The sequence below is a fragment of the Olea europaea genome, chromosome 20 (genome assembly GCF_002742605.1).
Source record: "Olea europaea var. sylvestris chromosome 20, O_europaea_v1, whole genome shotgun sequence".
Lineage (NCBI taxonomy): Eukaryota > Viridiplantae > Streptophyta > Magnoliopsida > Lamiales > Oleaceae > Olea > Olea europaea.
Window position 1 is genome coordinate 16920613 of NC_036256.1, and position 19720 is coordinate 16940332.

Consider the following 19720-nt stretch of genomic DNA (forward strand, 5'->3'; position numbering starts at 1 on the left):
GTTGATTGAAAGCACAATCCCAATAATGGCAGAGAAATTTCAAACCCAGCAGTGTCGACAGCACCGCCAGGTGACCAGCTACAACAACCCATCTCACACAAATTGTCCAGTAAATCGCCCCGCCACCATCAAACCAAGTTGGGAACGTAAAGGATCTTAATCAGCCCGGAATCAAGTTGGACGAAACTCTAGTTGTTCACCGGATGCGCCATTGCCTGTATGACATAATCGGTAGTGATGTGGTAACATTGAGGCTATTGAGTTTGGTAAAGCCGAAATTGAGTCACGGGGAGAGTTTCTTTTGGAGATTCGTCGAGGCCTTGCATAATTAATCGGCATTTTTCGATGCTATTGGTGATGGATTGGGTGCAGATAGTATAGAGAAGCATACGGTAGAGCAACTGTTCTTTAGTGTGAGATTAGGAACATTGTCGTGGTGGTTGGGCCCAAGCGGTTAATGGCGAATTGGCAATGGCCGGCGGTGGTGACGCTCGACGGTGGCGACGCCCCTGTTGTCTTTGGTTTGGTTTTAAGGTTGGCGTGGTTGGGGGGATTGGCGAGGAGAAGACAACTGGTTTTAGATTTTTATTTTTTTTATTTAGTTATTTTATTTTATTTTAATTGTTTTATTATATAAATGTAAAGTACCATTTTACCCCTTCTAAATTGGTCAAAACTAGTCCAATTTTGACTTTATTAGTTAACTAATGGTCAAACTGTCTTCCATTCATTTGGATCCCTGTTACATATTTTTTAAAGGTTTGAAACTGTAAATGGCACAAAATGAAAATTAAGGTAAAATCTGCAAAAATGTGAAAGATTTGGGATCGCTACATAAATTTTCCATAAAGAAATACAATAGTTTTGAAGAAGGGTAATTGGGGCAAAACATCCCTACCTTTCAAAGTTATTGTGGAAAACATCTATATCTTTCATTTTTTTGGCATTTTTGCCTCTATTTTCACTTTTTTTTGCACTGAACGTCACTTCTACCAAATTTTGAAGTAAAATGACCAATATGCCCTCATATACTAACAAAACAAAAAAAGAATAGAAAATTGCAATTATAACCGAACTTTTAAAAAGTACAAACGAGTCAAAATTTTTAAAAAAACCATCACCAAACCATCTAAACTCAAAATGGGGCCCATCTTTCGAGCCAAAAAAACTCCCACATAGAGACAACACTATCCCCGTTTCTTTTGGAGATTCGTCGAGGCCTTGCATAATTAATCGGCATTTTTCGATGCTATTGGTGATGGATTGGGTGCAGATAGTACAGAGAAGCATACGGTAGAGCAACTGCTCTTTAGTGTGAGATTAGGAACATTGTCGTGGTTGTTGGGCCCAAGCGGTTAATGGCGTTGGCCGGCGGTGGTGACGCTCGACGGTGGCGACGCCCCTGTTGTCTTTGGTTTGGTTTTAATTGATTTTCTGGAGGATCTCCTGCTTCTAGTTTGTCTAACGAGAATGAACTAATGCACCCAAATGCACTTCCACTAGGAGGCGTAGGGTGAGGGGATAATTTGTTTCCGTAAAATAATTTTATCTCACAATTTATCTCATAAAACATGTCTCTGACTCTCTTGAAGAGACTTTCTGGTTTGGAAGCGTGGGGGTAGGGATAGTGGATTGTCTCTGTTTAGGAGTTTTTTTAGCTCCAAAGGTGGGCTCCATTTTTATTTTAGGTGGTTTCTGTTAGGAATTTACTTAAACATGCACAGCGAAATTTAACAAATTTCAATTTTCATTTAGGATTCAGCTTTGTATTTAGATAAAAACTATGATAAGAAATATACCTTTACTTGTGATTTGCAAACTCCTTCGCGTTATTCCTTTCCAGCAGCTTGAATCTGTCTCCCACAACTGTCCAATTGTCCAGCCTCCAATGAAATCCACACAGAGAGTAGACTGCAACTGCTAGGGTTTCTTTCTTGTGCTAGCAAGAATAATGAATACCTGATGGACATCAAACCCTAGCTGTGTATATATATAAACCCAAACGGACCCGGCCCGGTCCGATCCAATATTTAATTAATCCAATTAATCAAACCCGGTCCGTGAATTAATTAATCCAATTAATTAATTCGGGATTATAAATAACAAATTCAATTAATTAATTTATCCAACGATTGTTATATTAATCAATTGACAATTTGCAGTCTTCCAATTCTCTTTTGTGTGCGACCCATTAGGTTCCCGACCACGATGCCTAACGTTGTGAAATATTATTTTGATCTAATCAAAATTGATAAATTAATACACCCTTTTAATTTATCGTCAATTCACATTCGCCGTCCCTGATTGACATCTAGCAATGTGTCAGGGCAATACATGTGACGGGAAATGTCACGTGGTATGACAAAACCAAATTCGTTCGTTTACCGTGGAACTATTATCCCTTCGTCAATTCGATCCGATCAATTACGAGATATGGAATTGTGTCAATCTCGATCATTGATCATATCTTTTACTCCACTATTAAGTCAATATAAATCGAAATCTCCTTTTCGACTTATGAGTACACCTTGGCCAAGGATTTCATCATCGACTTAATTGAATGAAACGCAGATCATAATCTCCTACTATCTAAGAGTGACGAATCCTTTATTGATCAATCACAACCTTCATACGATTCTTGACGTACCCGAACGATGTCGTATTAGCGGCCCCTTTCAGAGCAACATCCAACATCGCCAAAGTATGACTGTCCTCATATAAGGTATCATGACGACCTCAAGTCAAATGACCAATTCCACTACCGAACGTTAGAGATTAGCCACTGACACTCAGATAGTTATCCATGTGGAATCTTTTAGCGAGTCTCCAATGTTTTGTTCTATAACAAAACATCTACGTGTTCATTTAAGTGTCACCACACTTTAGCTCTTGAGATCAGCTACTTACTTTACAAGTAAAAAATGCCACACGTGATGGTCTAACTGTATTAACGATATTCGTATCTCGTTATTACTTACGACCATGGTTTATTCAAGATCCAATTATATGTAATTTGTATTTCACAATCACAACTCCTTGTGATTAACATATTACCTAAAAATTGGATCTTCGGATTCTATTATTTATTACAAAATTAATTTAAATAAATAATAGTTCTCGCCAAAATCAAATGCATTAAATATATTAAAAGCGTTTACAACATAAATCGATTGGATCTAGGGCATAACACTTACAGTTTGGTGATGGTTTTTTTAAAATTTGGATTCATTTGTATTTTTAAAAGTTTGGGTTTATTGTTGTAATTTTTTTCTGTTTAAATAGGAGGGTATATAGGTCATTTTACGTCAAAAATGGTGAAAAAGATGTTCAGCGAAAAAAAAAAAAAAACAATTGAAAATAGGGGCAAAATGCCAAAAAATAAAAGGTATGGATGTTTTTCACAATACCCTCGAAAGGTAGAGATGTTTTGCGCTAATTACTCTTTCGAAAAATTTGATTAAAGATTATATCACATAATAATTAACTTAAGTAGTCAATGCCAACATGACACAAGTCATATGTTTCCTTTCAGAGATAAAACACTAATTAAAAAATAATATATTCTTCGAAATACGTGTTATTTCGAGAGTACGTTATATTTTTCTATTGCTTCTTCAAGAGCAATATATCAATATTCTTTTAGAATATTGAAAAATATAATTTATATTCTCTAGGAGCAAGTAATATTCTTCAAGAATATGAATTATAATATTATGTTACTTTATAAGCAATAAAAATTATTTATGATAGACAGATTTACATTTAATATTCTTCTGAAATATTAATTATAAAATTGTGTTACTTCAGGGGCAACAACATGATAAATTATTAATTTAAAATTTATATAAGAAAATCTGAAAATATTTAATCATGTTAAGTTACAGAGCATTTAATAATAATTATAAAATATTTATCCTACCAAATAAACTAAAGCATAGAGTAAGGAAATAAAAGCATAAACTAAAGAATAATATTTTGTACAGACAAACATGAATAGTATGTGTACAATTATGAATTAAAGTATGAATATATGTATAGAAGAGCAGCCTCATACAAAAATTCATTGTTTAACCATTTCAATATTTACGGTAAAAGAAGAAAACAAACATAATGTTTTCATAAAAAAAAAAGGATAATTGGCGCAAAACGTCCCTACCTTTAGAGGTTATTGTGGAAAACATCTCTATTTTTCATTTTTTGACATTTTTGCCCTTATTTCAACATTTCGTTTCACTGAAAGTCATTTTCACTGTTTTGGAACAAAAAATGACAATTATACCCTCTGTTTAAAACAAAAAATGAAAAGATAGGATCCAATGCTTGACGGCGCTGTGCGTGGTGGTGAATGTATGTGGTTTGTAGTGGTACCGAGGTGATAGTTTTTGTTGAGTTGATGGTTTTTGGAGTGGTGGTGGTTTTTCGTGTTTTGGTGTTGGGGGTGGTTTTTGTTGGTGTTTGTGGTGTTATTGTTATTGTTGTTGTTGATGTTGTTGTTGGTGGTGGTGGTAGTGGGGCGAGACGGACAGTGTTTGTAGCTAACTATTTAGGTGCTTGTGATCAGGTATTGGTGATTGATATCAATCGGGATCGAGGGTGGAGTGTTTGGTGTATGTGACTAACTATTTAATTGTAACCTAAAAAAAGGATAATTTGTGACCAACTAATTTAAAAATTCGTGATCAATGAATTAACTGTAACCTATAATTTTTAAATTTGTGATTGATGAAATATATTATGACCTATGAAAATTTTGATTTGTGACATTAAAATAATCTGTGACCAATTAATTTGATAATATATGACCAATAAATAAATTGTGACATATAAGCATGTTACCTATGACCATTAATTATATAATTGCGACCTTAGTATATTTAATTAATAAAATATTTATAATTATTCATTTATCACCCGAATTTTATATTTTGAAATTTGAATTGTCCCATAATTAATACCCTTGTTGTAAATTTTTCCCTTATATTATATGGTTAGTTGTTCAAATGATTGTATTTTGAATTAAAAATTAAAGAATTTTTTCTTATTGTCTTTGGCCCAAATTTCGATCTTTCTCACTACCCAAATTTGGAATGAGAACGAATAGAGTGCGATCAAGGAAGCCCTTCTCTCGTCCTCTACCGAGGATTAAAATATCCTCATTTTCTCCATTTATTAAGCCACTGCTTGATCTTTATTAAATTTTTTTTTTTTGAAAAAAATGTGTTTTGAAATATTTATTTTTTGGAGATTGTGTAGTTAAAAAAATAAGGAAAGTTTTGCGTTCATGTGCTATATTATTTTATAGGAGAATATATAGTTGCAAATAGGCCTGGGCATTTTGATCAGAATCGAATCTCCCGAATTGAAACCGAACTTGAATCGAAAATTTCAATCCGGTTCCTCAAAAAATAAAGAGGTAATTATATAAAATCAGAATGTTAAAGATTCAATTTCGAAAATCAGAGATAAAATTTATTTATACAATAATTAATATTAATAATTCAACCAAAATTGAAAATTCAACGCAAACCCTCCCCGCTCATTTCTCTCTCTAGCTCCCTCACTCACGGCAATCGACTCTCTCCATATCCATCGAACATCATAGCCTGCCGACGTCTCGTTTCTAATCGTCGGTAAGTAATGACCCCTTCTTCATCGTCGAAAACCGACAATTCTCTCTCTATGTTCTCACCTCTCTCTGCCGGAAAGTGACCTTGCCGAAATGAAGCCTTGAGAAGCAGCCGAACATCACCACCTCTATCATAGGTTGCTTCAGGGCCAAGTCACCTGATGTACCTTATGATTGTGAAGCAGATCTTTTGAGATAAGACCGTGGGTTATTGTTGTGTTGTGGGTTGTGGCGGTGGCTACGATCATATGGTGGTGGTAGTGGCTGCGGTGGTGGTGATGTTCACTGTGGTGGTAGAGGTGGGAATGTCTTTGGATTGAGTTGTTGGCTGTGGTATTTTTTGGTGATATTTGGGTGGTGGTGGTGGCTGCTTACATATTTTGGCGTTGGCGGTGATGGTCGTGGAAGTAGGTGCGATGGTGATTGTGGTATGTTGGTGTTCTAAAATGTGTTGAGGTGGTGGTGGTTCTGGCGAGTGGAACTAGCTGAAAAATTACGTTTGGGTGAGGTTGTGAGTTGAGTATTGTTAGTTTGTTTGGTGGCGGTGGTTGTGGTGGTTTTTGGCGACGGTGGAGGTTGTTGGTTTCAGAGTTTGGTGTGTGGTGATGGTGTGGTTACTGTGACGGTTGTTGTGGCGGGTGGTCGTCGGGGGTAGATGGGATGGGATGTAGGGGGTGTTTGTGACCAGTATTTTGTTTCTAATAAATAATATGTAACCTAAAAAATGTAACTGTGATCAACAAACAAGTTGTGACCAATAAAAATTTTGATTTTGTAATCAATCAATGAATTGTGACATATGAAATTTTTGATTTGTGACTGATCAATGAACTGTGACCAGTAAAAAAATTGATTTTGTGACCGATCAAATAATTGTGACCTATGAAATTTTTTATTTGTGACTGATGAATTGTGACAAAAAAAATTTGATTTTGTGACCAATCAATGAATTGTGACCTATGAAATTTTTGATTTGTGACCGACAAATGAGTTATGATCAATAAAAATTTTGATTTGTGACCGATCAATGAATTGCGACCTATGAAATTTTTGATTTATGATCTATAGAATTTTGAATTTGTGATTTAAAAATAATTTGTGACCAATTAATTTGATAAACTGTGACCAAATATATAGATTTGTGACCTTAATATGTTTAATTAATAAAATATTTTTTTAATAAATTATTTCATTAAGAGTATCTGAAATTTGAAATTGCAAACCTTCTCCTCTTAATTTTGAAGTAGGCTATAAATAAATTTTTACAAATGAATTTTTCCCAAAAATAAATTAGGAACCGGAATTGATAACCGACTGGGTTCGGTTCTTGGTTCCTATGCTAGAACCGTGGGTACTTGAGTTGAATCGATTTTTATGAAAAAAAAAATTATTTAAATTTTATAGGCTTAAAAAACATATAAAACCTAAAAATCCTAAATTTGGTAGTAATTAGTCTAAAACTTTAAATTCTTACCCCTAAAAAATAAGTTTGGCTCTTACTTTTTAACATTTCGCCTTACATCAGATTGTTGCATTTCAGATGTTATTATGTTAATGTTTACAATTTGAACTTTTTACAAATCAAAAATTTCAAAAAGGTTGTGGTATAAGTTGATGAATCAAAGCGTTTATTCTTTACAATTCAAAATTTTTTTTATTGTTAATAAACTGAAGTGATTCTTTTAATTTTTCATAACACGTGGCAATTGAATTTAATATATTCATTGCTTGCGCTGTGTTGTACCTTTTTGTTATCTTGAGTTCGTGGTTCTCTTTTTAAATATATATTTTTATTTTTTTATTCAAATAGAGTGAGTTCAATATGTGGACCGTAATTTTTTGATACTATATTATTTATGTATTTAATTAGTATTTTTTTTTATATCAGTTCGTTTTAAAAGTAGAAGAATTTAAGCATTGTTTATAATTAAATTATATGCCTAATATGCTTCTCTTATGGATCGAATAAGATTTATTAAGAAAGATTATATATTTTTTTATATTATAATTTTACTTTTGATCTTTACTTTATTTTCTCCTATTATATCCAATATTTTGCTCGTTGAAAGTTTTTTAACTGAATTTTCTCCATTGCATAAATATTTTCAAGTAACAGCTTATTAGCCTACTAGGGGCGTGTATGGTAAAAAATTTTCACTAGATTTTCATTGCTTTTTGGACCTTTTTTTCCACCGGGGGTCCCACACAAGACTCATTCAGTCCAAGATTGCGGCTCCAACGGTAAGAAATCTGCTGCCCAATGGTCAGAATTCTGATGAAAATTTCTCCCAGTCAGGGCCTAAGTATATGTACCAAAATGGTTTATATAAAATATTTATTAAATGTATATAAAAATATTATGGATAACCGACTATTTGAATTTAGGTTTGGTTCCAATATTTAAAAAGATCCGAATGATTCCATTTGCGAAATATTCGAAGTATAATAGATGATTTTGGATATTAAAATACTTGCATCGATCCATCCGATGCCCAGGCCTAATTGAAAATGAGTTATAGAAAAATATATATTTCGAAAAAATAAAGTCCAAACAAGGGCTAAATACAATTTGAATATCAAGATATATTAAAATGGGATGAGACAGAACATCATCGTCGTCCCAAATAGATAAGTAATTAAACAAGATGATAAATAATTTTTTTTTTCTCCATCTTGCTTTATTTCGCTTCTGGAAAAGTCAATAATGGCTGCCCGCTGCCTAGGGGTGTCAAAAAGGTTCGGAGGCTCAGGCGGCTCGTGGTCCAGCTCGTGGCTCGGAGCCGACCCCAAAATGGGGGGTTGGCCCGAGCCCGGGCCAGCCCGTAAAAGAAAAAAAATAAAGAAAAAATTAATACGTTGCATTGCATTGTGAGGCAGCATTTCTTCCAATTAAAGGAATCATTAAGCTGCCAAATTTTGTATATTATAATGAGTAACGAGTGAGCTGTGGTTACGTGACGCTCTGCCTGGGGAATGGAATATCTTACTGTATTTTGTACTCTATATTAGAGCTGTTTGAGTCCCATCATTTGTAGATTATAATGAGATAATCCCAACTTAATTGGATTTTTTTAAAGATGCAATCCCGTTTAGTACTTTAAACCTAACGAATTATTCTAGTGGTACCTAAAGGAGTACCGAAGGGTGTAGAATAATCCAAACCAAACAGAGACGATTTTTGGCAGAACCTAATGGTCATTTTAAAAGCAGCTGATGGATGAAGACAGCTAATAAAACAAGAAAAAGTGGAAGCAATAACAAGGAAAGTTCGATCACAAGCACCAACTGCCATAGAAATTAACTCGAAATACATCAAAATATGTCGTGCATGAGAACTATAGTCTCATTTATGCCAAAACTAATCCACGGAGAAAGCTTATTGAATCAATGAGACAGCAAATTATGAACAAAACCGACTAGAACATTCACGATAGTTACATATATGACACTTTTCCCTTTATTTGCTCCAACATAACACCGGAAATGTTTTCCACGAAGTATGACTGATGTTTGTGATGACAGTTTTATCCGTATAGGAAAAATAAATAAAGAAGACATCCAAAAGTAGAAAAAACAAGAACTCTAAGAATACAGATTTAAGATCAAAAGTAAGGTAAAATTATTGTTTTTGTTAAATTTAGAAAGAATTCTTCTAATATCTTGAAAGAATTGTAGGGATTATTATTGTTCATGTTTGCAAAAAACTTATCTAAATATGTTATTATTCATAAAGTTTGCAAGGAATTATTTGAATAATGCCAGGTTATACAATTAAAGGATTAGATAATCTGTTAGATAGATTAATGGAAAAAATAGAAAATATTTATTCTCAATTAGAGATTATGGATATATTATCGAAGGAATTTGATAATCTTAGTAAATTACATGACAATTATATTACAGATTATGCTAATTTATTAGATCAAAGGATGAAATTATATATTAAAACTCGAAATGAGAGAAATAGAGGAATTTAAAACTATCCCAATAAATTAAGGATATCTTGTGCAATATATGATAAATTATTTCATTAAGGGTATAATAGACATTTTATCAAAAATAAATAGTAGCAGGTCATTTATAATAATACCCCCTATCCCCTCACCCCACCCCACGCACTCCAACTTTCTGCAACCGTCCATTTTGGTCGGATTCCGGAGCTAGTGGAGTTCCATGGTTGGATATTTCTTATGATCCGAGAGTTTCTGGCTCTTCTTCGATGCCGTTCAAGAGCTCGGATCTCGGATTCCGATTTGTGGTGGCAGTGGGGAGATCAAACAAACAACAAATCTCATTAAACAAACACTTCAAAAAATCTCATAAAACAATCACTTCAAAAATCTCACTTCAAAAAATCATTCCCAAACAAACACAAAATAATTTTTCACTTAAAAATTCCTATTGGAACCGTTCAACTTGGCTCTGGATTTTCTGGAGGATATCCTGCTTCTAGTTTGTCTAACGAGAATGAACTAATGCACCCAAATGCACTCCCACTAGGGGGGGTAGGGTGAGGGGATAATTTGTTTCCGTAAAATAATTTTATCTCACAATTTATCTCATAAAACATGTCTCTGACTCTCTTGAACAGACTTTCTGGTTTGGAAGCGTGGGGGTAGGGATAGTGGATTGTCTCTGTTTAGGAGTTTTTTTAGCTCCAACGGTGGGCTCCATTTTTATTTTAGGTGGTTTGGTGATGGTTTTTTTTAAAATTTGGATTCATTTGTATTTTTAAAAGTTTGGGTTTATTGTTGTAATTTTTCTCTGTTTAAATAGGAGGGTATATTGGTCATTTTACGTCAAAAATGGTGAAAAGGATGTTCAGCGCAAAAAAAAAAATGAAAATAGAGGCAAAATGCTAAAAAATAAAAGGTATGGATGTTTTTCACAATACTCTCGAAAGGTAAGGATGTTTTGCGCTAATTACTCTTTCGAAAAATGTGATTAAAGATTATATCACATAATAATTAACTTAAGTAGTCAATGCCAACATGGCACAAGTCATATGTTTCCTTTCAGAGATAAAACACTAATTAAAAAATAATATATTCTTCGAAATACGTGTTATTCCGAGAGTACGTTGTATTTTTCTATTGCTTCTTCAAGAGCAATATATCAATTTTCTTCTAGAATATTGAAAAATTTAATTTATATTCTCCAAGAGCAAGTAATATTCTTCAAGAATATGAATTATAATGTTATGTTACTTTATGAGTAATAAAAATTATTTATGATAGACAGATCTACGTTTAATATTTTTCTGAAATATTAATTATAAAGTTGTGTTACTTCAGAAGCAACAACATGATAAATTATTAATTTAAAATTTATATAAGAAAACCTGAAAATATTTAATCATGTTAAAGTTACATAGCATTTAATAATAATTATAAAATATTTATCCTACCAAATAAACTAAAGCATAGAGTAAGGAAATAAAAGCATGAACTAAAGAATAATTTTTTGTACAGACAAACATGAATAATATGTGTACAATTATGAATTAAAGTATGAATATATGTATAGAAGAGCAGCCTCATACAAAAATTCATTGTTTAACCATTTCAATATTTACGGTAAAAGAAGAAAACAAACATAATGCTTTCATAAAAAAGAAAAAAAAGAAAAAAGGAGAATTGGCGCAAAACGTCCCTACCTTTAGAGGTTATTGTGTAAAACGTCTCTATTTTTCATTTTTTTGACATTTTTACCCTTATTTCAACATTTCGTTGCACTGAAAGTCCTTTTCACTATTTTGGAACAAAAAATGACAATTATACCCTTTGATTAAAACAAAAAATGAAAAGATAGGATCTGATGCTTGACGGCGCTGCGCGTGGTGGTGAATGTATGTGGTTTGTAGTGGTGCCGAGGTGATAGTTTTTGTTGAGTTGATGGTTTTTGGAGTGGTGATGGTTTTTCATGTTTTGGTGTTGGGGGTGGTTTTTGTTGGTGTTTGTGGTGTTATTGTTTTTGTTGTTGATGTTGTTGTTGTTGGTGGTGGTGGTAGTGGGGCGAGACGAACAATGTTTGTAGCTAACTATTTAGGTGCTTGTGATCAGGTATTGGTGATCGATATCAATCGGGATCGAGGGTGGAGTGTTTGGTGTATGTGACTAACTATTTAATTGTAACCTAAAAAAACAATAATTTGTGACCAACTAATTTAAAAATTCGTGATCAATGAATTAACTGTAACCTATAATTTTTTAAATTTGTGATTGATGAAATATATTATGACCTACGAAAATTTTGATTTGTGACATTAAAATAATCTGTGACCAATTAATTTGATAATATATGACCAATAAATAAATTGTGACCTATAAGCATGTTACCTATGACCATTAATTATATAATTGCGACTTTAATATATTTAATTAATAAAATATTTATAATTATTTATTTATCACCCGAATTTTATATTTTGAAATTTGAATTGTCCCATAATTAATACCCTTGTTGTAAATTATAATAAAAGTAGTTCAAATGATTGTATTTTGAATTAAAAATTAAAGAATTTTTTCTTATTGTCTTTGGCCCAAATTTTGGTCTTTCTCACTACCCAAGTTTGGAATGAGAACGAATAGAGTGCGATCAAGGAAGCCCTTCTCTCGTCCTGTACCGAGGATTAAAATATCCTCCATTTCTCCATTTATTAAGCCACTGCTTGATCTCTATTAATTTTTTTTTTTTTTTGAAAAAAATGTGTTTTGAAATAATGATTTTTTAGAGATTGTGTAGTTAAAAAAATAAGGAAAGTTTTGCGTTCATGTGTTATATTATTTTATAGGAGAATATATAGTTGCAAATAGGCCTGGGCATTTTGATCAGAATCGAATCTCCTGAATTGAAACCTAACTTGAATCGAAAATTTCAGTCCGGTTCCTTAAAAAATAAAGAGGGAATTACATAAAATCAGAATGTTAAAGATTCAATTTTGAAAATCAGAGATAAAATTTATTTATATAATAATTAATATTAATAATTCAACCAAAATTGAAAATTCAACGCAAACCCTCCCCGCTCATTTCTCTCTCTAGCTCCCTCACTCACGGAAATTGACTCTCTCCATATCCATCGAACATCGTAGCTGCCGACGTCTCGCTTCTGATCGTCGGTAAGTAATGACCCCTTCTTCATCGTCAAAACCGACAATTCTCTCTCTATGTTCTCACCTCTCTCTGTCGGAAAGTGACCCTGTCGAAATGAAGCCTTGAGAAGCAGCCGAACATTACCACCTCTATCACAGGTCGCTTCAGGGCCAAGTCGCCTGATGTACCTCGTGATTGTGAAGCAAATCTTTTGAGATAAGACCTTAGGTTATTGTTGTGTTGTGGGTTGTGGCGGTGGCTACAATCATATGGTGGTAGTAGTGGCTGCGGTGGTGGTGATGTTCGTTGTGGTGGTAGAGGTGGGAATGGCTTTGGATTGAGTTGTTGGCTGTGGTATTTTTTGGTGATATTTGGGTGGTGGTGGTGGTGGTGGCTGCTTACATATTTTGGCGTTGGCAATGATGGTCTACGATGGTGGTCGTGGAAGTAGGTGCGATGGTGATTGTGGTATGTTGGTGTTCTACAATGTGTTGAGGTGGTGGTGGTTCTGACGAGTGGAACTAGCTGAAAAATTACATTTGGGTGAAGTTGTGAATTGAGTATTGTTAGTTTGTTTGGTGGCGGTGCTTGTGGTGGTTTTTGGCGACGGTGGAGGTTGTTGGTTTCAGAGTTTGGTGTGTGGTGGTGGTGTGGTTACTGTGACAGTTGTTGTGGCGGGTGGTGGTCGGGGTAGATGGGATGGGATGTAGGGGGTGTTTGTGACCAGTATTTTGTTTCTAATAAATAATATGTAACCTTAAAAATGTAATTATGACCAACAAATAAGTTGTGACCAATAAAAATTTTAATTTTGTAATCAATCAATGAAGTGTGACATAAGAAAATTTTGATTTGTGACTGATCAATGAACTATGACCAGTAAAAAATTTGATTTTGTGACCGATCAAATAATTGTGACCTATGAAATTTTTTATTTGTTACTGATGAATAGTGACAAAAAAAATTTGATTTTGTGACCAATCAATGAATTGTGACCTATGAAATTTTTGATTTGTGACCGACAAATGAGTTATGATCAATAAAAATTTTGATTTGTGACCGATCAATGAATTGCGACCTATAAAATTTTTGATTTGCGACCTATAGAATTTTGAATTTGTGATTTATAAATAATTTGTGGCCAATTAACTTGATAAGCTGTGATCAAATATATAGATTTGTGACCTTAATATATTTTATTAATAAAATATTTTTTTAATAAATTATTTCATTAAGAGTATCTGAAATTTGAAATTGCTAACCTTCTCCTCTTAATTTTGAAGTAGGCTATAAATAAACTTTTACAAATGAATTTTTCCCAAAAATAAATTAGGAACCGGAACCGATAACCGACTGGGTTCGGTTCTTGGTTCCTAAGCTAGAATCGTGGGTACTTGAGTGGAACCGATTTTTATAAAAAAAAAAAAATTATTTAAATTTTATAGGCTTAAAAAACATATAAAACCTAAAAATCCTAATTTTGGTAGTAATTAGTCTAAAACTTTAAATTCTTACCCCTAAAAAATAAGTTTGGCTCTTACTTTTTTACATTTCGCCTTACATCAGATTGTTGCATTTCAGATGTTATTATGTTAATGTTTACAATTTGAGTTTTTTACAAATCAAAAATTCCAAAAAGGTTGTGGTATAAGTTGATGAATCAAAGCGTTTATTCTTTACAATTCAATTTTTTTTTTTATTGTTAATAAACTTAAGTGATTCTTTTAATTTTTCATAACACGTGGCAATTGAATTTAATATATTCATTGCTTGCGCTGTGTTGTACCTTTTTATTATCTTGAGTTCGTGGTTCTCTTTCTAAATATATATTTTTATTTTTTTATTCAAATAGAGTGAGTTCAATATGTGGACTGTAATTTTTTGATACTATATTATTTATGTATTTAATTAGTATTTTTTTTTATATCAATTCGTTTTAAAAGTAGAAGATTTTAAGCATTATTTATAATTAAATTATATGCCTAGTATGCTTCTCTTATGAATCGAATAAAATTTATTAAGAAAGATAATATTTTTTTATATTATAATTTTACTTTTGATCTTTACTTTATTTTCTTCTATTTTTGTGAGTTTTAACATCCAATATTTTGCTACTTGAAAGTTTTTTAATTGAATTTTCTCCATTGCATAAATATTTTCAAGTATCAGCTTATTAGCCTATTAGGGGCGTGTATGGTAAAAAAATTTCACTAGATTTTCATTGCTTTTTGGACCTTTTTTTTCCACCGCGGGTCCCACACAAGACTCATTCAGTCCAAGATTGCGGCTCCAACGGTGAGAAATCTGCTGCCAAATGGTCACAATTCTGATGAAAATTTCTCCCAGTCAGGGCGTAAGTATATGTACCAAAATGGTTTATATAAAATATTTATTAAATGTATATAAAAATGTTATGAGTAACCGATGGTTTGGATTTAGGTTTGGTTCCAATATTTACAAAGATTCGAATGGTCCCATTTGCGAAATATTCGAAAAATAATAGGTGGTTCTAAGTATTAAAATACTTGCATCGATCCACCCAATGCCCAGGCATAATTGAAAATGAGTTATAGAAAAATATATATTTCGAAAAAATGGTCCAAACAAGTGCTAAATACAATTTGAATATCAAGATATATTAAAATGGGATGAGACAGAACATCATTGTCGTCCCAAATAAATAAGTAATTAAACAAGATGATAAATAATTTTTTTTCCCCCATCTTGCTTTATTTCGCTTCTGGAAAAGTCGATAATGGCTGCCCGCTGCCTAGGGGTGTCAAAAAGGTTCGGTGACTCGGGCGACTCGTGGTCCAGCTCATGGCTCGGAGCCGACCCCAAAATGGGGAGTTGGCCTGAGCCCGGGCCGGCCCGTAAAAGAAAAAAAATAAAGAAAAAATTAATACGTTGCATTGCGTTGTGAGGCAGCATTTCTTCCAATTAAAGGAATCATTAAGCTGCCAAATTTTGTATATTATAATGAGTAACGAGTGAGCTGTGGTTACGTGACGCTCTGCCCAGGGAATGGAATATCTTACTGTATTTTTGTACTCTATATTAGAGTCGTTTGAGCCCCATTATTTGTAGATTATAATGAGATAATCCCAACTTGATTGGATTTTTTTAAAGATGCAATCCCGTTTAGTACTTTAAACCCAAAAGATTATTCTAGTGGTACCTAAAGGAGTACCGAAGGGTGTGGAATAATCCAAACCAAACAGAGAAGATTTTTGGCAGAACCTAATGGTCATTTTAAAAGCAGCTGATAGATGAAGACAGCTAATAAAACAAGAAAAAGTAGAAGCAATAACAAGGCAAGTTCGATCACATGCACCAACTGCCATAGAAATTAACTCGAAATACATCAAAATATGTCTTGCATGAGAACTATAGTCTCATTTATGCCAAAACTAATCCACGGAGAAAGCTTATTGAATTAATGAGACTGCAAATTATGAACAAAACCGACTAGTACATTCACAATAGTTACATATATGACACTTTTCCCTTTATTTGCTCCAACATAACACCGGAAATGTTTTCCACGAAGTATAACTGATGTTTGTGATGACAGTTTTATCCGTATAGGAAAAATAAATAAAGAAGACATCCAAAAGTAGAAAAAACAAGAACTCAGTATCGTTCAAGTGGTTTTCACTTGCATTTAAAGAACAAGTGTTACCATCTAACCTGGTTGATGCTATGACACGACCCACTTCATTATTTGGCCACCATAGAGGATCAAACATACTTTAGACTGTATCTCTTCAATCATTTTGCATCTGGACCCGACACGAAAACACTACAGACAGATCGCCAACTCGACTCTGAACAAAAGCTCGACCAGCCAGATCTAGAGTATTTCCAATAAGGAAAGAAACATCCTGCAAGTTTTCCCGCCTATGTCAATTTCACTGTAGATACTCAAATTTGAAAGAAAAGTTTCCAGAAGATATGCCATCAGATGAACCACCACTAGCATGAAACCCATATCAGTTCAAGTTAATGACCAACAAATGCCCCAACCTTCAGGAGTTTTCAACTCAAGTGTATGTAACACCGAAAAAGTACATGACAGTCAATAGGAGAAGAAACAACACAATAATACAGTGCAAAGAATTGCAACAACGATAGTTTCCAATTGGTTACAAATACAAACATGATGTTTGGGAGAGGTTAAAAGCGAGTCAAACTTACTTTTAAGTAAATTTCTGTTTCTTCTTTTGTACAAGTAAAAGAAGTTTCAGAGAGAACAAAGTTAACTTATTTTGTGAGTAGAATGGGGTTACTTTCAAAATAAGTAACTTATTTATTTTCAGCATTGACCAAAAAAAAAAAAAAAAAAATTATTTGTTCCAGAGTGTTTCCATTCAGTAGATGTTTTGAACTTATTCAAATACGCAGACAGTCGTGCAGTGCTACACAGTTGAAGAGACCATGAAGAGAGTGATTACTATACCTTCAACCGAATTTGAAACCCCCAGGTGGAACTGGAAGTTCACCTCCGAAGTTGAATCCAGATTGTGTAGTATCACCAGAGGGCAGCTGCTCATCCTCTTCTTCCAACCAATATGTTTCGAGTATCTTCACGGCCTTTTCGTATATTTCATTGTTGTCATGACTCTGGAGGTTCTCAATCTTCTCTAGACCCTCTGCATCATCAATCATTTGTGCAAAGACATTCACATCTTCGGTGTTTCCTTGGTTCTTCTCAGCTTCTCCAACCTTCAGTATGTTCTCAAGACCCTCCAAGCAGACTGTGACAATCCTTGGATCAGGACAAACTAGAAGGTCGCACAATGGCTTTATGCATCCCTCGTGCACCAAGAACCTGCCACCAAGTTGAAGAATTAATATTCAACCCAACTGTACAGTAACGTATGGGAATTAGATAATGGTTACAACGAATTATACTTGATTTGCTCGTGAGTTCCCCCAGACGTAGCATTTGAAATAGCCCAAGCAGCCTCTTTCTTTATCTCAAATTCCGCATTTTGAAGTAGTTGGACAAGAGGTGAAATAATACCAGCCTCAATGACAGCCTGTATTTTAAGATGACATATGCTCAGCATCTATCTCTTAGAAACTTGCAAAAAAAAATCAGAACTGCAAGTTGCCCTGATCCATCAAAATTAAAGTACTACTATAGGACAAAAATATAAATGGTGAACATCTCTAATTTGAAAATTAAAATTAATAACAGTTCCACTTCCAAAAAATTTCATAGTATTAATTTGTGTACCTGAATCTGATCCTTATTCCCGGCGGTGATGTTTGAAATGGTCCAACAAGCTTCCTTTTTGATGCTTTTCTTATAATTTTGAGTCAGCAAGTTAAGCAGACAAGAAAGTGCCCGATTCTCAATAACAACCTGAAAATCATTAAAGAGAAGTGAGTTTGTGAAAAAGATATCGCTGCTTACATCCTCCAATGATAGTATTCTTATTAGAGTTTTATTTAGAAGGCAGCCAACTTGACTTTCTGAAAGATGCTCATAAGAGTATTAAGGTTGATCTCTCCAGCTGATGCAGAGTTGAAAAAGGGTTCATCAAAGAATTGACCACACTATATATTTTCACCATCCAAAATTTCAAATCATTGGGATCACTAAACATGTAAAACATTTTCCTGGTCAAGGGACCCCTACAATACATTACAATGGCATACCAAGAAATGCCCCCATCCACCTTGAGAATCACAACTAATATTCCATTAAATGATTTAAATGGAGTTAAGATGCATAGTTCAAGAATAGTAAATGACAATAAAAAAAAGAAGACTATCAAATTTGAAAAACCATAGAACTGATTTCAGAAACCAGTTAATATCTTCCAAAAATCACGAGTACTCAAAAATAATTATATAAAAATCATCATAAAAGAAGTGTAGTTAGTGATATATGAAAATGAACAGTGAAGTTACATTTTCAATTCAGACCATTTTCACATTTCAATTAACAATATGATTATACAAAGAGAAGTGCTTGAATCAATAATTTCAGTATGCATAACTAAGCAAATCTATTTTGAAAAGGAAATTGGATTCGAGTCATTTGACTTTAAATAAAAACTACAAGGATTGTCAAACATTTAAATTGGTTTCAGTACACAGCGGAAGCCATTTAATATGAAGGCAAGAAACTTCTGTTGTAGTATTTAAATTCGGGGTTGTAACAAAGAGAAACAATGATAAAGTAGGTAACTTCTGTTAAACATCAATAATGATAAACAGAAATGCAACATATAGGCATGAGGTGAACATTCCAAGGGTGTCATATATTAAAAAGTGAGTGCTGTAAGACCAACTACATAAAAAACAAAAGAAGCAGAAATATCAGTAGAATGAGAAGTAGATTTCCACTTCATAATCATCATTTCATACTAAGAAGAAAGGATCATGTGCACCTTAGAAATGCATCAAGTATGCCTATAGGCTTTATTACAATATCATACACGAATCAAACACCAATAATAGTCAATGAATATCTCATACCCACATAATGAGCAATTTCATTTTTTTTTTTTTGATAACTATGGGTGTCCGAGCTAACTTACGCGCACCTCGAATAATCTCACGGGGCCCTAAAGTTTATAGTCAGGTACTCATCTCAGTGATTATGAGGGGACTCGAACTAGGAGCAAATTAAAATAATAGCAAAATCAATAATATGCAAACAACTTTTTTACACTTCCCTTGTGTAACAAATAAATTTTCTAAACTGGACTAAGAGCATGTTTGGTTAAGTTTAAAAAAGTTTACATACAAGAGAAGCGAACATTTTTTTTAATCATGTATGTCTTGGTCAAAGTGGTTTTGACAGAAGGTGGATCTTATAGTCAAAATAAGTTTTTTACTTTTTAACTTAAATATTACAAAAGCAAAAATAAAATAAATTCTGTTATCTATGATCTGATCAAAGTTAAAAATTAGTAAATTACTTGGACAGTGATGTAGATCTTAATATGAAATAAGTACTTTGTTTGTACTTTCCAATTTTTTT

General features: G+C 33.2%; 1 protein-coding gene across 1 annotated transcript in view; it reads right to left on the minus strand.

Annotated features, from left to right (window-relative positions):
- Positions 1 to 16096: 16096 nt before the first annotated feature.
- Positions 16097 to 19720, minus strand: part of LOC111369131 (importin subunit alpha-6-like) — a 7594-nt gene continuing 3970 nt past the window's right edge. The window contains exons 4-10 of the mRNA XM_022990613.1: positions 19029 to 19100; positions 18828 to 18924; positions 18300 to 18421; positions 17963 to 18223; positions 17635 to 17762; positions 17180 to 17551; positions 16097 to 16604 (exon numbers count right to left, since the gene is read on the minus strand). Of these exons, the coding sequence (XP_022846381.1) occupies positions 17182 to 17551; positions 17635 to 17762; positions 17963 to 18223; positions 18300 to 18421; positions 18828 to 18924; positions 19029 to 19100 (1050 nt within the window). The 3' untranslated portion in view covers positions 16097 to 16604; positions 17180 to 17181. The remainder of the gene's footprint in view (positions 16605 to 17179; positions 17552 to 17634; positions 17763 to 17962; positions 18224 to 18299; positions 18422 to 18827; positions 18925 to 19028; positions 19101 to 19720) is intronic.